General features: G+C 37.5%; 1 protein-coding gene across 13 annotated transcripts in view; it reads left to right on the top strand.

Annotated features, from left to right (window-relative positions):
- Positions 1–25,075, top strand: part of TMEM232 (transmembrane protein 232) — a 293,389-nt gene that overhangs the window by 136,996 nt on the left and 131,318 nt on the right. For 10 of the 13 annotated variants that reach the window (XM_085014218.1, XM_085014223.1, XM_005661576.4 and 7 more), the window contains one exon: positions 16,825–17,003. In XM_085014218.1, the coding sequence (XP_084870344.1) occupies positions 16,825–17,003 (179 nt within the window). Of the gene's footprint in view, positions 1–9,068; positions 9,220–16,824; positions 17,004–25,075 lie in introns of all 13 variants that reach the window. The other 3 variants (XR_014838519.1, XR_014838518.1, XR_014838520.1) reach the window with 1 other exon arrangement.

The raw sequence follows: 25,075 nt of genomic DNA, 5'->3' as shown, positions 1-25,075 counted from the left end.
AACACATACACACTTGGCATAGTACCTCATAAATAGTGAAGATCCAATTAATGTTAATAGATGTTATGGTTGCTAATGTAATTAATGTTGTTATAATGACGAATGCATCACTGAGGAAGGTTTTTTCCCAACACTTAGACCTATGTACACTTTGTACCCTGGGGATCCTATTTTGTTTACATAAAAAGATGTAAATGACATTGGAAAACCATTTAACATTTTTATCCATAATCTTTTTATGAATGAGTGAAATAGTGTTCTTATGGGCCATTTTTATATAAAGCTCTTAATAGAAAGAAACTCTTCAAATCATAGTTTCATGAAGGCAGTGTCATGGGAAACAAAAGCAGTAACTTCCATGAAGATAATTTCCTGTGATCTTATCTGATATAGGAGCAGAACTTGAAGCATTTAGAGGACTGTGTGGCCACTTAGCATATACCTTTTTCATTCTGAGATTTTGTGTCAGACATACTTTTCATAGAATCAAATGTCTGTAAATTTTAGAGTGTGGTCTCCGGCCAGTGACGTTAAGTGTTGAGTTTTAGTGTTTTAGATTGAGTAGACACTTCTACGTGTGCTTATAAATAGCAACTATACACTTAATATCTGGTTGAAACTCAAAGTATCTGACTTATAGTATTCCTTTCACGAAGGACCATCTTATACACCTGCTGCTATGGACTGAATTGTGTCCCTTCACCCTCAAAATTCACATGTTGAAACCATAACCCCCCAATGTGACTGATTTGGAGACAGGTCCCACAGGGAGGTAATTAAATGAGGTCATGAGATTGGGGCCCTGATATTATAGGATTAGTGTTCTTACAAGAAAGACACTGGAGAGCTCACTCTTCATCACATGAGGACACAGGGAGAAGGCAGCCAATCTAAAAGCCAGGAAAAAAGCCCTCTCTGTATACACATTCAGATGATGCCTTTATCTTAGACATCTCAGCTTCCAGAACAGTGAGAAAATAAATTCTGTTGTTTAAGACAGCCAGTCCATTGTACTTTGTTATGGCAGCCCAAGCAGACTGATACACCTCCCAGTGGTGTTGAGCTGTAGGCAGGTTAGAATATACTCAAGTGCCTAAGGAAATCATTATTGGAAAAAAAAGTTTTACTGGGTAGTACCTAGAAAAGACAACTTTGAATTGAAAAAATTATGAGGGAAGATGATAAAAATGAATTTATTTAAACATGGTAAGTAATTTTCTTTTTCTTTTTTGGCCATGCTTGCAGCCTGTAGAAGGCCTTTGGGCCAGAAATTGAACCCACAACACAGCAGTGACCCAAGCCACTATAGTGCAAACGCCAGATCCTTAGCCCACTGCCCCACATGGGAACTCCTAAGCACACAGAATTTTTTTTTTAAGGGCTGCAACTGCAGTTTATGGAAGTTCCAGGCTATGGGTTGAATCAGAGCTATAGCTGCTGGCCTATACCACAGCCACAGCAACAATGGATCTGAGCCATATCTGCAACCTACACCAGAGCTCACAGCAATGACAGATCCTTTAACCCACTGAGCAAGACCAGAAATCAAACCCGCATCCTCACGGATACTAGTTGGGTTTGTTACTGCTGAGCCATGATGGGAACTCCATAAACACACAACATTTTTGCTTGATCCTGGTTGAAATTCTGATTTTGAGAAATACTTTGTCCTGATGGGTAATAGAGGATAATAATAGTTAATATTTATTAACTATTACTATGTGCCACACATGATTTTAGGCATGTAGCATGCATCACCTGATTTGTTAATCATTACAGCAAGACAGCATCATAGATTTATTTTTTGTCCTTTTTTTTTTTTTTAAGGGCCACACCCATGGCATATGTAGGTTCCCAGGTTAGGGGTCCAATTTGAGCTGTAGCCACTGACCTACGCCACAGCCATAGCCATGCAGGATCTGAGTCATGTCTGCGACCTACACCACAGCTCATGGCAACGCCGCATCCTTGACCCACTGAGCAAGGCCAGGGATCAAACTTAGGTCCTCATGGGTGCTAGTCGGGTTTGTCAGCTGCTGCGCCATGACAGGAACTCCATCATAGATATTTATACTATCCCATTTTATAGATGAGAAAACTGAGGCACTAAGAATTTATTTGTCCAAGGAAATTTAGTTGGTAAGTGGTAGACATGAGGCTTAACCTAGGCGATCTGGCTTCAAAGTCTGCCCTAATTACTACCTCATTGTACTGAGCTAACGAGATTATTTAACCTGTTGAGCAAAATTTTAGAATAATTGTCCATTGGCATGTTCAATAATATGAAACAGATGACTGATAAATTTTCTGTGACAGTCATTGTCCTACAGCACGGCTTGTAAAATCATTTTCAGACTTTGTATCATATGGGGTCCTTATTTCCAATATAAATTCTGGAATTTTGGATCCAAAATCTTAAAAATGGACTCCAGGAATCTGTATTAGTAAACCCCTTTTTTTTTTCTTTTTTTCTTTTTTAGGGCCACACCTGTGGCATATGGAGGTTCCCAGGCTGAGGGTCGAATTGGAGCTGCAGCCGCCGGCCTACACCCCAGCCACAGCAACACCAGATCCAAGCTGTGTCTGAGACCTACACCACAGCTCATGTCAACGCCAGATCCTTAACCCACTGAGGGAAGCCAGGGATTGAACCTGCATCCTCATGTATTCTAGTCGGGTTTGTTAATCGCTGAGCTACGAATGGAACTCCAGTAAACCACTTCTGACATTATATTTTGAGAAAACCTAGCTTACAAATTTCACTGTAAACAAGGTGGTAAAATGTTCTCATCAGAGGAAAATACTTTTCCTCCTTATTACAGACTGTTTTGCATCCAGACAGCTAGTCCTTATATCAGATGATTTATATATAACATTACAAAGTGGGAAACATGGCTTTGTGTTCTGCACTATATTTGAAGTGTCATCGTCTGTATGCCTACTTTAGTTTTTAGAGTGATAAAATAATAGATTTTTAACAAGCTGTGATTATCTGAAATCTGTGCTGTGAAAATGGTCTATTGGGTGAGACATTGATTAAGTGCGTTTCATATAAGAAATAGATAATGAATGATAGAATGAAACTATCACAGGATAGTAATCTTGTCCACCATATAATTCTCATTCAGGGTGCAAACCTCTCCTAGGCTCTTTGCAAATAGTGCACAGCCGTGTTCTGCTCACAAGTCAGCAGAGATAAGCATCCTCTCTCCCCCAAGGCAGGTTATTCCATTTTTGAACACTGTGAAGGAATCTTCTTTATGTTACAGTGAAATCTGGCTTTCTATGTCTCCCAAACTTTTGCTTAAGTTTTGCCTCCTGGAGCCAATCATAAAAAGTCTGTTCCATTTCCCACATCCATGCCGTGCAAACACTTGAAGGTAATTGCTTTGGTTCCCTTTCTCCACCTCTCCGCTCTGCTATCATCTTCCATCTCTTCACTTACTGACAAGTTCCTGTGGTAACTTTTTGTAATGAATGAAAAAGATATTTTCAGTATGGTTTATAATTAACTTAAGTGTGCTGCCAGGTTGTGGTGTCATGAACTTTTACTAAATGTGTAGTCATTTATCTCAGAGTTACAGTAAGATGTGAAGATGGATAGGGCTCAGGTATTTTTCCATTCGCTGGTGTCTGTGAACGGAAAAAGTAAATATGACATTTTCCCTTTCAGTCTTTTGTGGAGAATTATTTTCTTAAACTGGTTCGACAATGATTGCAGTGAATGAAATAGGTGTCACAGTTGTAAAATAACCTCGTCTACTTCATTTTGATTCATTTTAACCTCGGAAAAAACATTAGCACAGAGTAATATTTCCTTTTTAAAAAGTAAATGAAAGTTAATTGGAATCTAAGAACCAATTGAAACTTTTAATGATACTCTATTAAATCTTCAATATAGTTCTTACCTTGGTGAAGGTTATTCAGCAAAATATTCAGTAATAAGGTTGTGTTTTTTAATATTTAACTCCTTTAATAATCCGCACACGTTAGCCATAGGATTCAGGCAACCTTTATGATTCACAATTCTGTGTGTTGACAGATCTTAGTACTGATGATATCAAATATACATAAGGAAATTAACCAAATGCATCTTTGTTTTTTTCTTTAATTTTTTTTTACTTCATTTTATTGTCAGAAAATCACTTCACGAGACCTACTTTCTTAAAATTTCAGGTGTACAGTATGTTATAGTTGACTCTAGGTACAGCGTTGTCAGTAGCTCTCTAAAGCTTATTCTACCTTGCTTAATTGAAACTTCATGCCTTTTGGTTAGTGTCTCTCCATTTCTCCTTTCCTTCACCTCCTGGAAACCACAATTTCACTCTTTGATTTTATGAATATGACTATAATTCGTGTTAGTGAAATCTTGCAGTGTTGTTTTTCTGTGACTGACCTATTGCACTTAGCGTCATGTACTCAAGGTTCATATGTGTTGTTGCATATGGTAAAAATTCCATCATTTTAAAGGCTGAGTAGTATTCCATTGCAGGTCTGTACCACATTTTCTTTATTCATCTCTTCATGGACATTTGTGTGGTTTTTATGTCTTGGTTATTGTGAGCAGTGCTGCAAGGAACATAGGACCTAATAGCACTTTGAGTTCCTGATTTCACTTCTTTTGAAGATGTGTAAAGCCAAAAGTGGGATTTCTTGGTCATATGGTAATTCTGTTTGTAACTTTTTGAGGAACCTTGAAACTATTTTACATAGCAGCTGCACCATGTTGCATTCCCACCAACAATATGCAATCTTCCCCATTTCAGCAAACACTTCTTGTATGTATGTATGTATGTATGTATGTATGTATGTATGTATGTATTTATTTTGACCAATGGCCATCCTGGCAGGTGTGAGGTAATATCTCATTGTGGTGTTGATTTGCATTTCTATGATCATTCTTGACTTGGAGCATTTTTTTCATGCATCTGTTGAACATTTCTATCTTGTCCTTTGTTCATGCATTGTCCTCTTGACATTGGTGGGCGTCTTTATGAAATTATTTTCAGTTTTCTTACAGGGAAATCACATAGTGCTGTCTCATTAGGGTTCATTTCTAGAGATTTTTCTTATTGTTTTGTTTGAAACATTATTGCCTGATTGTCCGGTGAAGAGATATATTTCAAAGAATCAATGTTTTTCTTTGACTCTTTTTTTTATTTTATTATTTTATTTTTTATTTTATTTTTTTATTTTCCCACTGTACAGCAAGGGGATCAAGTTATCCTTACATTTATACATTACAATTACATTTTACTTTGACTCTTAATGGAGTTTTGATCCATCTTTATGTGATAAACATAGTTATTCATTTCATTATCATGTAAAAATTATTGGAAATTCTGCAAGCCTTTCAAAGGAAATTATATATTTTTTTCTCCTTTTTTTTTGCTTTTAAGGGCCGCAACCATGGCATATTGAGTTTCCCAGGCTAGTAGGGGTCCAGTCGGAGCTACAGTTGCTGGTCTGTGCCACAGCCACAGCAACATCAGGTCCAAGCCGTGTCTGCGACCTGCACCACAGCTCATGGCAATGCTGGATCGTTAACCTACTGAGCGAGGCTAGGGATTGAACCCACAATCTCATAATTCCTTGTCGGATTCATTTCCTCTGTGCCACGATGGGAACTCCAAAGTATATTTTTCTAAAATGTAATGATGTTCAGGCACTTAAGAAAAGTTGTTATATAAATTAATGAGACTATCCAGTGAGTATAGCTTCTGATATCAATTCATTTAAATTGGTAAAAATTTATATTTTGAGGAAGGTTTACGTTCTAAGTCACAAAAGACTCAAATCAGAATGGTTTTTAAATGTCTTTGTTTTATTCTTTTGGAGAGTTGTAAATGTTACATAACTTTCTCCAGGGTGCCATTCATCATCAGTCTCTAGATTTCAGGTTTATTTTTTTTGTAATCCTCAGCCAGGGCTACCCTAAGGACACTCTGCAGATATAGTCTCTTCCTCCTAAATGTCACTAGTCTATTTAGCTGAAGATCCCATTGACAAAGAGCTTAACCTGGGTCACAAGCCTTTTTCTTTTCTATTTTTAACTTTTTGAGAAACATCCCAAAGATTCCTCCCAGTAAAGGGAATGAATGGATCACAGGCCCTCTGTACAATTCATACCTTCTTAAAAGATACAGGGTTTAAGGTTGGTTAATTTAGTGGCTCAAAAACTTCACTGATCCAGTCATCTGTCGATGGAAAAAGAAAACAAACAAACAAAAAAAAACCAAAACTTCACTGAGGGCCTAGGTTTCTTCTTAGTTTCTTTACTTCTCTAATGGATTTTACCAAATTATAGATTGTGTTTTTAATAATCATTTTATATCTCTTTGTTAGCTAGGCGTATATTTGACTACGTGTAATAAAAATACATGAGAGTAAACAAAATGAAAATTTATTTCTCTCCTACATAAAATCAGTTTAGGAATAGGCAATCTGAGGCTGGTGTGAGGGTTTAAGAAGTTCTCAGGGAGGCATGTTCATTGTTGTTCTGCTATTCTGAATGTGTAGAAGGGAAGGATGATAATACACATTTTCTACCAAGTCTTCTTAACACGAAGCATCAAATAGTTTTACTGCTGTGAATGTGTTGGTTATAATCATATGGCCACACAAAGGGGCACTTTGAGGGTTTTACTTGTTTTCAGTTTTTAGCTAAGTATCACTGAGCCAAGTTGAAAACTGATTCATATTACTAAGAAAGGAGGGAAGTGTGGATATTGTGAAGAAACTTGCTATCTGTGCAAAACTTGTACCAAATTTGGTCCTTTTTGGGTCAGGGAATATATGTATTTTATTCTTCATTGCATCACTACATTCCCTAAAACACTGCCTTGCTCAGAGTAGGCACTTAGTAAGCAAGTATTGAGTATATGAATGGATGAAGGAAAGGAAATAGACACTGTAATGAGATTTTTATTATGAGGTTCATTTTCAGTTCAGAATTATCACTAAACACTATCTTTATACATTGCATATGTAAGTGCTTCATTTATTCTTATTATCTAAAGAATATTTAACATCAGTTCTTTTCAGTCCAGTAGAGAGGAGTTGTCCATTTGTTTACTCATTATAATGGGAATATGAACATCTTTTTTTTTTTTTTTTTTTTTTTTTTGTCTTTTTAAGGCCACAATTACCTGCGGCATTTGGAGGTTCCCAGGCTAGGGATCTAATTGGGTCTGTAGCTGCCAGCCTACACCACAGCCACAGCAACGCCATATCTGAGCCGTGTCTGTGACCCACACCACAGCTCACTGCAATGCCGGATCCTTAGCCCGGTGAGTGAGGACAGGGATTGAACCCACAGCCTCATAGTTCCTAGTCGGATTCATTTCCGCTGTGCCGTCACAGGAACTCTGGGAGAATGAACATCCTTTATGTGTGTCATTCCATAGTAATGACTCATGGGACACCAAAGAGATTTGAACACAACTTTGGATAAACATGGGTACATATGGTTACAGAAAGTACGACTCAGTCTGTAGTTTTAAGACTATTTTAAATCAGAATTGGAGAAAGGAAGAAGACAGAGGTGGAAATAAGGATGGTGGGTGCTAAATAAACATCAAAAGTTAATAGACCATTTTGGAAACCAGCCTATCTGAATGGATGTTGGGTTCTGATATCTAAATTTTGATAGATGCAATACAAAATGTCTTGGATTTCAAGGTGAATCTGAATTTCTTTCTAAACCTCGGAAACTTTAATAACACTTGAGAAAACTTTCATGTGAGGAAAATTCATTTGGACATCAGACCATCCAGACTTTGCTAAATAAACATATTCCACTCTTACTTTGAACATTTGGAATTCTATTAGTTCACTGAAGGGCAGGCCTTGTTGTGACGATTATGGATTCCTACCTCAAAAACGTCATCAATTTATCTGTAGAAAAATATTCCCTACAAGCAGAGGTTTATTTAGAGAGAAACCAATGACATTTAATTTTCATTGCCTTTCACCACATAGGACCCTTCTAAAATCCTAGGAAGGACATTAGAAATATCTTTTCATGAAGAGAAAGTCTTTTTAAACTCTGAAAAAAATAAGATTTTTGATGGTGTCCTTTATTTTATTATTTTTTTAATAGTTATTTCCCCAATACAATTTTTTTTTTCCTACCGTACTGCATGGTGACCCAGTTACACATCCATGTACGCATTCTTTTTTCTCCCATTATCATGCTGCATCCTAAGTGACTAGACAGAGTTCCCAGTGCTACGCAGCAGGATCTCATTGCTAATCCATTCCAAAGGCAATAGTTTGTATCTATTAATCCCAAGCTCCCTAAAGAAAAATAAGATTTTTAAAATAGTTTTTGATTTTAAAATAGTTTTTGAAAAAGAAGGCTTTGAAACTCTATACGCTTTGGCTGTTATAAAATCTAATTCTGCCCCTCCCATGGGTTGAACTACCTTAGATACTAGCAACTCATTACCCTGTAGCTATTAACACTGTTCTTTATGTCTAGTAAGCATTTAGCAAGTTATGTCATTGCTGACAGCCTGTCAGCTGAGAAAAACCTTTCCATGTTTTGAGGATAATTATAGTTAGCAAAAACCATTCTAATTAGAGTTGAGGAGTAATTTGATGTTACTGAAGAATTATTGTTGAAATTATTTCTAAATCACAATGAATATATCTTTGCCTAGGAGGATTTTAAAGTGGTTGTTGGTCTCAAACCTTGTCATTAAACATGTTTTATGCTGGGTATCCCCGCAACCAGCTTTCAGGGAAAAGATATGGCCAGATATTTTCCTCTTTCTTTTTTTACATACAAGGTGGTGGTAACTAGGGGTTAGAACTGGACATGTTGCTCGGAAACTGGCCTTGCACCTGGGACCTCAGAGACCTCCCGGAATGGACCGAGTTGCTGCTGCAGGCACTCTTTCCTCCCTTCCATTTATTGCAGCCTTTGGCTGAGCTGCTGCAGGGGAGGAAAGAGTTGCTCTCTGAAATGTGTGAAAAGAGCTGGAAATTTTAAGCATGAGGTACAGGACAAAAAGTCCCTGTGGTCAAATATTCTGAGACTGCCCACTTCTACTTGCATTTTGCAGACTTTGGATAGGAGCTGTAGTTTGTGATCCAAGATGACTTTATACCCAACATACCTGGAAAAAGCTAACCGTGTTCTTCCTTGTCAACACTGCCTCCAGTAATCAAAGCTTCATCTGTGCAGACTGTCGAAAATAGTTCCTAACTGTAGAGGTGAGACTTCATCCTCCAAGTTTACGTGAGAATCTTCCTAAAGCCCCAAATCAACAGGATAAATTATTAATAATTTTTGAGTTAAATAGTGCTGCTACTTTTCTCAGAAAATTTTGCTTTCTTTCCTACAAATGAATCTTCATTTAGGTCTCTACACATTTAAAGGATTCCTGTGAACTCGCTTCTTTAATTTCCTGGTATGGTTGTTACTATTCCTTTTGACTGTGACAGCCCAAAATATGAGCTGGACTTTCCAATCAAAAGCTTTTGGCCATATAAAAGTCTTTATCCAAATAAGCCTGCTAAAAATCTCATGGAAACATCCCTTACATTTTTAAAGTGTAAGTGCAAAGATGTATCCAATTTGATCCAGTGGTCTAAAATCCATCTGCAGCTGACCCTTGAGCCAGAAATCATGGAGTCTTTCCAAAAGTGTTCATGATGCTAAAATATATTCCAATGTGCCATTTTAGAAAGCAATTTTTGTAATAATATATCTTAGAAGAGGTGAAAAAATTAGATTTTGGCTCCCTATCCAAATTAATTAAGAAGCAAATGTGTATACATTAAAGAAAAAAACACTCTAGGTATTTGTAACTGCTTTTGTTATACAGTCAAAATTATATTAAAATCCTCCAGAGTGCTTCAGATTGATTTTTGTTTTGTCATTTAACCTGGTCCATAAATGAATACTAATACTCTAGTGTCACTTTCTTCTTCAGCTCTCACATCCATCAAGAGTAACCTGATAATGTATACATGGTTACAGAAATCTCTGATTTAATCTACCACATTTAGTCAGTATTTGGTCCAGATATTTCTTAAGGTTTTAGATGAATAGTTATTTCATTAAAGACATCTGAAGTAGCTACTTACTGGAAGGAATAAGAGAAGGTGAATATGGGGTGAAGGGCGAGAGATTAAGTAAGAAGAGGAGGGAAGACACACCAAAATTGTTGAGTTGTACATGAGTAAATGAGTAAATGTTTGCTGGACTGACAACTTAGCTCAGTTGTCAAGTTCTGGACGATGTTAAGCAACTTGTTATGTCTCTCAAAATCTTAGTTTCCTCAATATTATGAATTTTAAATGAGTTTTTGCATATGCAGTATGCTTTTTTTTTTTAAATTTCCAAGAGGATCTTTGTTATTTTTCTTCTCTTTTGTTTGTTGCCTTCAGATACGAAAGCCTGTGAGGGTTAACTACTTCCATAGAGATAGTCCATGTATCTTGCTGGTATTAATTTACTTTAATGAGATTGAAAATGATTCAAAGAATCAGAAGTCTGATACTTCTTTATGTGTATGAATCGTTGTTGTTCTTGAAAAGCAAATGCACTACTTTCTTTTTTGGTTCCCAGTTATAACTCCAGAAGATAATTATTTTTAATTAACAGATTTCCATAATTAACTATGGGAGAAGATAATAAAATTTCAGCGAGGCAAGTTCTAATCAGTTCCTTATATATTTGTCAACATTTTGGCATCCTGCTTGCCATTACATTTCAATTAACTGTCACATGCTAATAAAAAAATCAGCTGACATTTGCTTTTGCTTTATGTTCTCTATCATACCTGGAGCGAAAAAGGGCCTATTAGTAATATTTTGGTTCTCTTTGGTTTATTCTGTTGGATATTTGTTTAAAATGTGTAATGACCAAATACTATACAAAATAACTTTTCATCAGTATTTATATTGTGTATGTGTATAGTGGTAGATACATCATCATTATTATAGTATAATATTCTGAAACTAAACATATCCTAGCATTCTACTATACATCCAAAATATGTCCCCAGATTCTCTACCTGCCTTTCTCTCTATGTTGCTCAGGACTCCCTCACTTTTGCAACCACCTGCAAGTTTGGGGAATCCCCGAGACAACCCTCAAGTTTGATAAATTGTGGAGGGACTCACAGAATTCAGCAAAGCCATTTTGATCATGATTATGGTTTATTACAGTGAAAGGATTAAAATCAGCTGAGGAGGAGGTGCATAGGGCAGAGTCCGAGAAGTTCCAAGCACATTTATCCACTGTCCTTTCCAAGTGGACTTGTGTGGAGAGCACTTACTTCTCTTAGAAAACATATATGACAGTTTGCATAGAGTATTGTCACCTATGGAAGGTCACCAAGCTTTGATATCCAGAATTTTTACTGGGGTCCAGTCACATACACATGGCTGACCCCAATCTCCAGCTTCCAAAGGCCAAATAAGTACCAAGGCCCAAGGCTCCCAGGTAAATAAAAACAATCTTTTCAAACTGGACGTTCAAGGTGAGCAGTGACCTCCCAGAAGCCAAGGGCAAAGACCATTGTACAACTTTACTGTACACCTCCCAAGTCTATGCAATTATCACTTTGCTTATAGACTAACTTCAAAAAGCTCATATTCCACTGAGCCATGACAGGAACCACAAAAAGCTAAAACTCTCCCTGTCTTCCTTCTACTCTCCTTTTTGATCAAGAAGCCAAAAAAAAAAAAGGTTTTTATAGAACATACAGCAGGTCAGTTCCCTTCTGCATTAAATGCTCTCTTAGCTTTTTATTACATGAAGAATAAAATCCAAACTTCCTTCCATGGCAAACAAATTGGCTGTGATCACTGAGAGTGTGCCTACCTGTCATTGTCTTGTCTCATGCCCCTGCCTCCACCCCAGATATCTTGTACTCTATTTATTCTATCCTTTCTTCTTCGTCTTTCTTTTTTTTGTTTTATTAGGGCCACACCCATGGCATATGGTAGTTCCCAGGCTAGGGGTCTAATTGGAGCTATAGCTGCTGGCCTATGCCACAGCCACAGTGACACCAGATCTGAGCCATGTCTGTGACCTGTACCACAATTCATGGCAATGATGGATCCTTAACCTAATGAGCGAGGCCAGGGATCGAACCTGCATCCTCATGGATGCTAGTCAGATTAGTTTCCACTGAGCCATTACAGGAACTACATATTCTATCCTTTCTTCTGTTTTTCTAGGCTTTCAAGCCATTCTAGGTCCATACCCTTTGCCCTTTTTATCTCTTCTGCTGGGAGCACTTTGCCTCAGCTCCCTGAATGGTTAACTTTTTTATTTTTTATTTCTCTTTAGCTCTTAGATTGAATACTGTATCCTCATGGAGGTCTTTCACTCTGTTTGTAGTAGTTTTCTTTTTTTAGTCATTGTTGGTCCCATTACCACATCCTGTTATTTTCATACTGATATTGTTCTATTTAGTTTCTGTCCTCTTTCTCCACTAGAATTAAGTGGAATAACATTAAGCAGTAACATTGTCTTTTTCTTTGGTACATAGAACAGTGGTTGGCACATAGCATTGACACAGTAAGTATTTATTAAATAAATGTCTGACTTCCTGACTGGTTCTTACCTTGGTGTCTTGGCATTGATCTAGTTCTTTCCACACAACATTGCATTTCATAAAGACAGTGTTTTAAACTGCATCTTTCATTCAGGTTACCTTTCAGTAATTCATTTGATTCTGTGGTGCCAAACCGTTTGTCACAATTGTAAAGGCTATATTCATTTATAATCATTCATATAAGTAGAAATATTGATATTTCACATTCACAGAATAAAAATCTAGGCTAGCAATTTAAGGCTTCCAAGGAGTTCAAACATGCAAATTAAACATTTCTATAATGGCAGGTTCATAATCTTGGTTTTCAAATGATACAATTTCTAAATAAATTTTCAAGGCTTATCGAGAATTTAGTTTTGGTTCATTTTTGTTATTTTCTAGGATACGGTCTGCTTAGTGCTGACAGAGACACGTTTTCTCTTAGTACATTTAAAGTAACATCTTTGATAGCTGCCACAGGGTCACTCAAAGCAGAACAGAAGAGTGCCTCGTGTTACAGTCTGGCCCCTGGATGAGGAGTTTCAGGACAGACATGCTTCTCAGCAAGTGTTCAGACGTCCATATGAGAGCACAACCTACTTTTTATGACAGCTGTAACACATCCCATCTGTTTTTATATGATTTTTTTTCCTTTACTAACTGTCAGTCAATTGGATATAAAAGATTCTCCCTACAAATATATGAAAGCAACAATTTGCTGTAGTTGAAATCAACAAGTAAAAGGCTCACTTTTAAAGTCATCATGGCATTTAAAAATTGAATTTAGAGGGAGTTCCTGTTGTGGCTCAGTGGGTTATGAGCCTGACTAGTATCCATGAGGACGTGGGTTTGATTCCTGCCTTTGCCCAGTGGGTTAAGGATCGGTCTGGTGTTGCCACCAGCTGTGGCGTGGATCCTGTGTTGTCGTGGTGCAGGCCGGCAGCTGCAACTCTGATTTGACACTGTAGCCTGGGAATTTCCATGTGCCTCAGGTGTGGCCCTGAAAAGCAAAAACAAAAAACAAAAAAACACAAAAAATTAGTTTAGAGAACACAGTTATTAGAATATATTCTATGGGTTCATCCCTGGTCTCGTGGTCCTAATGGAGTCTAAAGATAAGCCATATTCAGCACAATGACTGTAGGCTTATAAAGTATTGTTTCTCACTAAACAGTCATTTAAAATATACGAAAGAAGGTGATTTGTATGTACTTTTGTCAGTCATTCTTTTTAATGTAAAGAATTTGAGAATTAAATACATTTATAAATGGGTTAAAATCCACAGTATGTTTTATTTATCATGTTGTTCAAAAACTGCTTTTTATTTCTGAGGTTTCTACTCTCTGAATTATTCATTAAAAACTCATAATTGTTTCTCTACTCATATTGAGTTCAGACCTTATTTTTCTGCTAATAACACAAATCTGTAATTTCACTTCTGCTGTTTTGCTGGAATTATAGTTCTGTTTTTATGACAAGCTACAGGACACTGAGAATCCGATTCCCATCACCCACCATCATGCTACATGTATTTATTTCCTTTCTCTCCAAACTGGCTTTTCTTTTTTTTTTTTTTTTTGGTCTTTTTGCCATTTCTCAGGCCACTCCTGCGGCATATGGAGGTTCCCAGGCTAGGGGTTGAATCGGAGCTGTAGCCACCGGCCTACACCAGAGCCACAGCAACACAGGATCCGAGCCATGTGTGCCACCTACACCACAGCTCACGGCAACGCCGGATCCTTAACCCACTGAGCAAGGCCAGGGATCAAATCCGAAACCTCATGGTTCCTAGTCGGATTCGTTGACCACTGAGCCATGATGGGAACTCCCCAGACTGGCTTTTCTATGTAATCTCATTTCTTCAAGGGGCTTCATTATTGTTTCAATTCCCTGAACTTGAGCATGTACTTTTCCTTTTCACTTCACTCCGTCTTCCTCCTCCGTGGCAAGGAAGTCTTATGAGGTCTTCTGCACAGTGTCTTTGCTTGTCCTTTACTCTCTCATGCCCTTCTACTCAGCACAGTAAAGACCTAGATTACCTCATAAAACTCCCATTTTGGTTTCCCTGTTTATTGCTTGAATAGACATAACATTTCATTCAGCAGATACAACCTTACTCTTTTGCTCAAATATCCACCAGTTAATCTGACCTCCTTTATATTTAGTTGTTAATAACATGACCTCTTCACCTCAGCTTAATTTGAGATCCTTCCTTTCATTCTCTCCTTCTTCTCTTCTTACAACTCCCTCTCTGCTGTCACTGGAGGCTTGAGTGGGCATGGTTCCTGCCCGTTCCTTGGGCTCGTGCAGGACCGTGGTGCAGCAGGACTGGAAGCTTCGTCATCAGACCACTGCCAGGTCTGCAGGTCTCAGGCCTGTTACCAGGAGTGTGAATGGATTTGTCCCCCATCACATCTTCCTGCATGCTCCTCCTGCTAGGTCCATGGCTAGATTCTGGGTGGCAGAACTGCCTCTGGACGCTGTTAGAGTGAGGCTGGGACCAGGTCATGGAGCTGCTCCAGGGTCCACAGTAAGGCCTCCAGCCAATGGGCCTGATATTCAGGGCACCAACAGGTACAGGTCCTCCTGAGTCCTTTGGTGAACAAGGCTGGTGGTGGGATGTGGACAAGCAGGCCACCTCCTTCTACCTTCTTAATTTTCCTCCTTTTCTATGAATGGATTAGAAGGAAAGATTGGAAGGAAAGTAATTTTCTGAACTGGAGAGGCTTCATTGGATAAAATGATTCCAGCCTTCCCCGGCTCTCTTATTCATCAGCAGTATGATGCAAGGGGATTCCATGTTGAAGCACATATGCTCCCTTCTCTTTTTTTTTAATTTATTTTTTATTTTTATTTATTTATTTTTGTCTTTTTGTCTCTTCTAGGGCTGCACCTGCGGCATATGGAGGTTCCCAGGCTAGGGGTCTAATCGGAGCTGTAGCCGCTGACCTACACCAGAGCCATAGAAACGCCAGATCCAAACGATATCTGCGACCTACACCACAGCTCATGGAAATGCCAGATCCTTAACCCACTGAGTGAGGCCAGGGATTGAACCTGCAACCTCATGGTTCCTAGTCAGATTTGTTAACCACTGAGCCACATGGGAACTCTGGGCCTTCTCTTTTAAGTATGGTATGGTCTTCACAGCAGGATGGGAGTGAGGAGTAACTAGAATATGGGCATGTTATAGGCACTCCCAAGTATTCTAGTTACCATCATAATAAAATTATAATTAGCCTGGATTATGATCCAGACTGAATTTGGGAGAGTTGAAGATGGTGAATTTTCAGATTATGCTTATATCTTTACTCAAGAGGGGCATCGAGGAGTTCCAGTGTTACACGAGAGCCTCCCATCCTTTTTCAGAACCTTCCCTTCCTCTTACTTGCTTCACATACACGCAGTCCCTTCATGTTACTCTTTGGGTAGCATAAGTTCATATCCCCTTTGAGACCTGTATTATTTAATTCTCCACATTTATTTATTCCATCACTACCTAAATTAGAATTCTCCTTTCTTGAATAGTATTGCATATCTGTCATCTAGGTAAGAAGTAATTAAGATAAAGCGTAAAGAGAAACTTCTTCCTTTTCTGTAAGGGAAATGCATATTTTAAGAGTGGAACTTGATAATTTATTTAAATTGCTAATTGGTATATAATTTGTAGAAGGAGAAGTGTATTAGACTTTTAAAAAAAAGTCTCCTCTGAATTCATTACTCCATTTTCCCTATTTCCTTTGATTTATGTCTCTATTACTCAAAAAAATCTTCCAGCTTATAATTATATCAGTAATTTTTGTCTGCTTTTCACATTATTTTGAAGGTTTCTTGAGTCAAATGCTGTATTTCATAGAGTTTGATCATTTTTATTATAACAGCCAGTGATTTTTCTCCTGTTTCTATGATTTATTGTAAAAATTCCCCGTGGCAGTCCAACTGTTCATATTGCCTTGAACAAGTTCCTCTTTACTTGAATTCGAAAAAGGTTTTTTTAGTCTGTGGTTCACAGTTTACCTTTTTGACTTTTATATTTATGAGGTTTAATATTATGGGCAGTTCATCTTTTTGTATAGTTAGACATTTTAAAATGATCTGTGAGATCTTTTAAAATGAAAGGGGTATAAGGAGTGAGGGGTAAAAAAACTTCCAAAGCTCAGAATATCAAACTTTAAAATGTTAATAAAATTGCTTTTTTTCCCCCCACAAAATTGTACATTCGTAAGATGAGTAAAATTCTTCACAAAGAATCTTCCTTTTGAAACAGGTGATCAAGTGAAATGGACTGGATCCTATGGCATAGTGTATAACCTGGTGAAAATGTTATGGGAACTTCAGGGAGATAAAGAGCAGGATGGGCTTAGAAACAAAATATGGCAAATGTTGCAGAAAATGAAGGAGCATGAGAAAGATGGGCGAATCTGTAATGCAGTAAATATTGCTCAGGTAAGATAATACACTGGGTGATAAATTGGTACTTCTCTCTTTCCTTTTTTTTTTTTCTTTTTTTAAGGGCTGCATCCACAGCATATGGAGGTTCCCAGGCTAGAGGTCTAATTGGAGCTACAGCTGCCAGCCTTCACCACAGCCACAGCAAAACCAGATCTGAGCTGTGTTTGCAACCAACACCACAGGTCATGGCAATGCCAAATCCTTAACCCACTGAGCAAGGCCAGGGGTGGAACACAAATCCTCATGATTCCTAGATGGATTTGTTTCCAACTGTGCCATGATGGGAACTTCCAAATTGGTGTGTCTCTTATCGAGAAGTGTTTTGTCCTTTCTCTCTAAGGAAAATGGAATGTCCATATTCAGTAAGTATCAGTGATTCAGAGTTGAAAACACGATTTTTAAAATTTAATACTGACCTATTTTTAGTTAAAGATAAGAGGATTGGCAGTCTTCTGATTAAGCAGCTTGAAGAGAGGTGATTTTGGGAAAGAGTAATTGTTCTGCTTTAGGCTTGTGTCTTTGAGAGACATCTCTGAGCGGGCTGCCTGTACGCTCCTTCCAGTGTGCCTAGGTCAGCCTGGGTCTTTGCCTCATGTGCCAGCTTCAATAGTCATGAGATAATTCACTCTTAAAGTGTCTCAATTTGGATAATAAATTATTTAGTTATCTATTTAAAAGTTTTTCTTTCTTGCATTAGACAATATAAATTGCAAATCTGGACTAAGTCTAATGTCTTCTTTAGAGTTAAAAATGTATTTTACAAATTCTTGGTTTTCTAGTTCTGTTCGTGTGTGTGTATGTGTGTGTATATGTGTATATGTTACGTATACATATATATTCACATTCAAAGAAAATCATTGTTTTTTTTTTTTTTTTTTGTCTTTTTGTTGTTGTTGTTGTTGTTGTTGTTGTTGCTGCTGCTGTTTCTTGGGCCGCTCCCGCGGCATATGGAGGTTCCCAGGCTAGGGGTTGAATCGGAGCTGTAGCCACCGGCCTACGCCAGAGCCACAGCAACACAGGATCCGAGCCGCGTCTGCAACCTACACCACAGGTCACGGCAACGCCGGATCGTTAACCCACTGAGCAAGGGCAGGGCCCGAACCCGCAACCTCATGGTTCCTAGTCGGATTCGTTAACCACTGCGCCACGACGGGAACTCCAGAAAATCATTGTTAAGTTATCCATTCTTTATAAAATGTGAATGTGATTTTCTAGCAGTTCTTTATCCATATGGATCTATCCTATGATATTTCAAAACTCCATCAAATAATTTTTTTTCTTTTCTATGTCTTATTTTGAGCTTGGTTAATTTGTTATCATAAAGCATACTTTTTTCCTGTCCCTGAAACTTTCTGGTTCTAACATTCACAGATGGAATTATCTTAACACTCTTAATATCCTGTTTTTCAATAATAATTATGTTTCTTTTTTTTTTTTTTTTGTCTTTTCGCTCTTTCTTTGGGCTGCTCCTGCGGCATATGGAGGTTCCCAGGCTAGGCGTCGAATCGGAGCTGTAGCCACCGGCCTACGCTAGAGCCACAGCAACGATGGATCCGAGCCGCGTCTGCAACCTACACCACAGGTCACGGCAACGCCGGATCGTTAACCCACTGAGCAAGGTCAGGGATCGAACCCTCAACCTCATGGTTCCTAGTCGGATTCGTTAACCACTGCGCCACGACGGGAACTCCTCAATAATAATTATGAATGTGGATTAATGTTAACAGTAAGAGCAAATAATGATTCACTCTGCCTCACTGAGTGTCCAAGTGTATGGGTGGGGCAGTGTGGCAATACAGAATATCTGCACTCTAGAGCCTTGGTGGAAGACAAAACCTTGAATTCTTTGTTTTTGAATCATAAGTCTGATTTGGAGTAATGATGTTTGTGGAGGACTATCTCAAAACAGGTAGTCCATCCTTTTCTCTAGATTGTTATTTTTTTTTTTTTCATGGAATAAGACAGCCAAATTGCTGCTCACTTGAACTACATGTGTTGGATTTCATGGACTTGCTTTCATGCAACTTGCTTTAGCTTTGTCCTTGGTTTTGGATGGAAGAACACAGGGGAGATAAAAAGGAAAACAAAGAAAATTATTGTATCTATTATTGATATAGTAGTATGATGACTACTATATTACCCAGTATCCTCTTTACTGTCTTTTAGAAAATAAATCCTCCTTAGATTCATGTGCCCTCTCAACCTGATTATTGGTTTTGTATAAGCAGCTCGCGGGAGCTTAAAAAAATAAGTCAAATTTTTGACCAGTTTCTAAAAGAAATAGAGGATGATATGTATTCATCTCAACTGGTCTCCTCTCATCTGGTCTTATTTTTTTCTTTCCTATTTCCATGATCCTTTCAGTTATTTATATTATTGTCTGGCTTTGTATCTATTTTTATATGCCACTTCATGTCTCAAATGGATTATACTGTAACTAAATAAATAAGCTAACTCAAATTTGTCATTTCCATAATTAGAATTCTATTTATATGCCTATTTTCAAGGCCAATCATTTGGTATAAGATAGCGTCTTCCTTCAAAATTTTAGTAAATATCTATAGATAATTACATTTGAAATTCATAAGTCAGTTAATCAGACATAGCAAATATTTTTTAGATGTTAGATCGAAGTGAAGACCTTATTACTCAAGCAGTCAGCACTGAGAATAAAGGAATAAACAAAAGCTTAACCACTAGATGTGCTAATTAGTTTTTAGTGCTTAGTGAGAAGACTTCCAAGGGATGCTTTCATTCATTCTAAATATAAATGTGTGGGGAAGGCAAGTTTTCCTCAGAGAAAAAAATCTAAATTAGAAATTCCTAAAAGAAGTTATATTAATTTATGCATAGTACATATTTAATATAAAAATAAGTTTAATTTGCATTGGATGGATTAACTAAATGATATAATTTATTCCAGGCCAGTTTTATATAAAAGCTAGCTAGAGAGAGACACATTTGGATTATTAAACAATATAAATTACATAATGATATAAATGTATATAAATGATAAAGTATCTAGTTGGTGACTTTGAAATATCACTTAATTTGGTTCTCTTAATATTAAGATGCTACAAATATATAAACTGAGAACTTATATGAACATTTTCCCCAAAACAGTAAAAAATAGGAAGCAAATAGGAGTACTTACTTAATCTATTTTGCAATACTGAATTATATGGAAGAAGCCAGGATGTCCAAAATAGGACCTTTAGGCAATAAATTTTACTGTTTCATCCAAAAGACACATTCTTCAGAAAGATAAGGAACAAGACAAATAGAATATTACACACATGGCTGGCCCCATAAAAGTTCATTGCACAAAATTGGCATTTAGGCAATCAATGTTTGGTTTGTAACTTTTTCTTATGTTAATGAGGAATAAGTTATTAACTTTAAGTAGTATTTGAGATGCATACTTAAATGATGAGTTACATGAAATGGTTCAAAAGGGTAGGGTCAAAGAGAGCATCTTTTAGATAAGAAATGGCATGAGTGAGGCACAAATAATAATACTGTAACAGAAAGCCATTGGTTGCCCTTGCCTAGGTGAAGAAAAAGGTTTGGATTGGGCAGCATTAGGCATAAGTTTGAAAGGTATCTTTGGTTTACCAAACTAATGTTTTAGTGACTCAGGGATGGTTTTATAAAACTGGAGGTGCTAAGTAAAGGAATCAGAATTTTTGGGAGGAAATTGTTTGTTTTTACTGAATTTCAATGGTTTGGTAATTTATGTTGGATAAAAATTGTGCATACAATTTTCTGTATACTTTCTTTAAAAAAATTACTGCTTTCAAACTTGTGGTACATTGTTAGAGTGGTTGTCCCCAATTTACTCAGGGCTCCCTGTATCACACCCTTGCATCCTTCCTTCCACACTCCAGTTCTAGGCTTGACCATGTGACTTGATTTAAACAATACTAAGGTTGTGTAAGTAGAGATTTGAAAAGTGCCTGCCCTCTCTTGTTCTCTTGGAACCTTGTAACTGATACATAAATAAGTCCAAATTAACCAGGAAGATGAGAGAAAGAATGACACAGAGACAAGCCGTCTACTTGTTCCACGGTCCCCTCCAAAGACTAGCCATTCCTTACCTGACCTAACAGTTGATCACAGGCAGGTGAATGAGAGCAGAAGACACAGTCTCCTGTGCCCAGCTCAAATTCTTGATCTTGGCACTGTGGACTAAATAAATGGTTGTGTTTGGGGGCAATTTTTTTTTTTAATAGGAAGAGTATTTTTCAGATTGAGAGCTACATAAATAAGATTTTAGGAGTTCCCTTCATGGCGCAGTGGTTAACGAATCCGACTAGGAACCATGAGGTTTAAGGTTTGATCCCTGGCCTTGCTCAGTGGGTTAAGGGTCTGGCGTTGCTGTGAGCTGTGGTGTAGGTCACAGAGGTGGCTCGGATCCTGTGTTGCTGTGGCTCTGGTGTAGGACGGCAGCAACAGCTCTGATTCGACCCCAAGCCTGGGAACTTCCATATGTCACAGGAGCGGCCCTAGAAAAGGCACAAAGACAAAAAAAAATTTTTTTAATCTGATACATTATTCAGTGTAAATGCTGTTTATTTCCTTCATACTTATCATTTTTTAAAAAGACGCTAATAGTAATAACTAAAATTTGTTGGGCATTTAGTGTGTACTATGTACTAAGCACTTTAAGTGCCTTAATTATTTAATCCTCAAAAAACACCATATGATCTATAAGTTGTTAAGATAGAGGCGTGATTTTACTGGTGAGGAAATTGAAACTTTAAATTAGGACAAATTTTCTGAAAGGTGAAGTAACTTGCTCTTGGAAACTGGTAGTTTACATTGTTTGATTTTTTTACGTTGAATAATCATTGTATTTCAGAGGAAAAACACTTGTTGATCTTTTTAGTATGGCCATATTTGCTTTGATATTATTTTGCTTAAGATATTACACGTATAATGTTTTTCTTACAGTGTTTTCTTATAATGGAAGGTTTTGTATCAAAGTTATGCTAAACTAATAAAGTAAATTTATTAGTTATGAATTTAAAATCTTTTTTTCTGTCTCTGGAAGAATTTTGTAGTATGTCCTGATTTCTTCCATAGTAATTTTGTAGAATTCCCCAATGAAGCCATTTGGTCATGGATACTTACAGAAAGGCTTTGATTGTGGAATAATTTTTTTCAGTTATATGACTTCCTAGGCATTGTTTATTTATTTTGCATCAGTTTTGGTTGTTTTCTTCTCCCCCTGTGAATTTGTCCATTTCATCTACATTTTCAAAGATACTTTATAATGTTGCTCATATTTTTTATGCTGTTCTAATGTCTTCAGAATCTGTCTGATGCTCTTTCTTTTGCTCTTTTTAGTCTATCATGCCAAAGGTTTATGAACTTTGTTTTGATTTTCCATTTTTTTTTTTTTTTTTTTTTTTTTTTTTTTTGCTTTTTGGGGCCACTCCTGGTGGCACATGGAGTTCCCAGGCTAGAGATCCAGTTGGAACTACAGCTGCCACCCTGTACCATAGCCACAGCAACGTCTGAACCACGTCTGTGACCTACAACCACAACTCACGGCAATGCTGGATCCTTAACCCACTGAGCGAGTCCAGGGATCAAACCTTCAACCTCATGGTTCCTAGTCGGATTCGTTTCCACTGAGCCACAATGGGAACTCCTGTTTTGATTCTCTTGATACTGATACTTATTATTTCTATTTTGAACCATTGGTTATTGAAGTTCATGGTTTAATGGCTACATACATGGAGATTTTGTTATGTTTATTTAGATTTCTAGTTTAATTCTACTGTGTTCAGAGACAATACTCTCATCATTATTAAATACTTTTTAAAATAAAAAGTATATCTTTTCTATTAGGAATATAACCACTATACCTTTTTTTTAAAATTAGGGTTCTTTTGGTTTGTACTTGCATAGAGTATCTATTTAATTTTTAAATTTCAAGCGCTCTGAATCTTTGTATATATATGCCTCTAGAGAAGGAATTTTTTTAACTTGAAAATTACTGACTTTACATTTGACTATTTTATTTGCACTTAATATCATTAGAATATATTTGTGTTTATTACTACATCTTATTATTTACTGTTCTGTTTATACTTCGCATTCCTTGCTCTTTATGTTTTCTTTTCTGGCTACACCCATGGCATATTTAAGTTCCTTGGTCAGGGACTGAATGAATCAGACCCATAGCTGTGACCTATACCACAGCTACAGCAATGCTGGTTCCTTAACTCACTGCAGCACATTGGGAACTCCTTTTTTTCCTTTTAAATTCCATTCTTTTTAAAAATTGAAGTATGGTTGATTTACACTTTTATACTAGTTTAAAATATACAATATAGTGATTCGAGGAGTTCACATGGCAAAGCGGAAATGAATCCGATGAGGAACCATGAGGTTACAGGTTCATTCCCTGGCCCCGCTCAGTGGGTTAAGGATCTGGCATTGACATGAACTGTGGTGTAGATCACAGATGTGGCTTGGATCTGGTGTTGCTGTGGTTCTGGCGTAGGCTGGCGGCTACAGCTCCAATTAGACCCCTAGCCTGGGAACCTCCATATGCCTCAGTGTGGCCCTAAAAAAAAAAAAACAAAAAAAAGGACAAAACAAAACCAATATAGTGATTCGATATTTTTATAGATATTTCATTAAAGTTATTATAAAATATTGGCCAAATTCCTCATGCTGTACATTACATCCTTGTATGTTATTTATTTCATACTTAGAGGTTTGCACCTCTTAATTACCTTACCCTTTCTTACCCCCACCTGCCTGCATACTCTCACTGGTAATCATTAATTTATTATCTGTCTTTGAGTCTGTTTCTGTTTTGCTATATTCACTTGTTTAATTTTTTTTTTTTTTATCTTTTTAGGGCCACACGTGCAGCATATCAAAGTTCCCAGGCTAGGGGTCAAATCAAAGCTGTAGCTGTCAGCCTACAGTAGAGCCACAGCAATGCCAAATCTGAGCCATGTCTGTGACGTACCCACAGCTCATGGCAACACCAGATTGTTAACCCATTAAGCATGGCCAGGGATTGAACCTGCATCCTCATGGATACTAGTTGGGTTCATTGCTGCTAAGCCATGACTGGAACTCCCTGTTTGAATTTTTAGATTCCACATGTAAGTGAAAATAAATGGTATTTGTCTTTCTCTATCTGACTTACTTCTAGGTCTATCCATGTTGTTGCAAATGGCAAAATTCATTCTTTTCTTTGGCTGAGTTTTATGTATATCATATCTTTATCCATTCAACTGCTGGTGAACACTTAGGTTGCTTGCATATCTTAGCTATTGTAAATAATGTTGCCATGAACACTAGGGTCCATGTATCTTTTTGAATCAGTGTTTTTGTTTTCTCTGGATGTATACCCAGGAGTGGAATTATTGGATCGTGTGGTAGTTCTTCTTTTAATATTTTGAGGAACCTCCATACTGTTTTCCTTAGTGGCTATACCAATTTACGTTCCCACCAACAATGTACTAGGGTTCCCTTTTCTCCACATCTTCACCAACATTTATAATGCATTGTCTTTTTGATGGTAGCCGTTCTCACCCATGTGAAGTGATGACTCATTGTGATTTTGGTTTGCATTTACCTGATGATTAGTGATATTGAGCATCTTCTTTGGAAAAATGTTCAATCAGATCTTCTGCCCTTTTTTTTTTTTTTTTTTTTTTTTGGTCTTTTGTCTTTTTTGTTGTTGTTGTTGCTATTTCTTGGGCCGCTCCCGCGGCATATGGAGGTTCCCAGGCTAGGGGTCTAATCGGAGCTGTAGCCACCAGCCTACGCCAGAGCCACAGCAACGCGGGATCCGAGCTGCGTCTGCAACCTACACCACAGCTCACGGCAACGCCAGATCGTTAACCCACTGAGCAAGGGCAGGGCCCGAACCCGCAACCTCATGGTTCCTAGTTGGATTCGTTAACCACTGCGCCACGACGGGAACTCCTGCCCATTTTTTTTTTTTTTTTTTTTTTTTTTTTGTCTTTTGTCTTTTTTTTGTTGTTGTTATTATTGCTATCTCTTGGTTCTTGGGCCGCTCCCGCGGCATATGG

The sequence above is a fragment of the Sus scrofa genome, chromosome 2, assembly GCF_054392235.1.
Source record: "Sus scrofa isolate SSC_HxYL_T2T_F1_AM1 chromosome 2, Sscrofa_HxYL_maternal_Yorkshire_Landrace_v2.0, whole genome shotgun sequence".
NCBI lineage: Eukaryota > Metazoa > Chordata > Mammalia > Artiodactyla > Suidae > Sus > Sus scrofa.
Note: the sequence above shows the minus strand (reverse complement) of the source record. Positions and strands in the feature narration are given on the sequence as shown.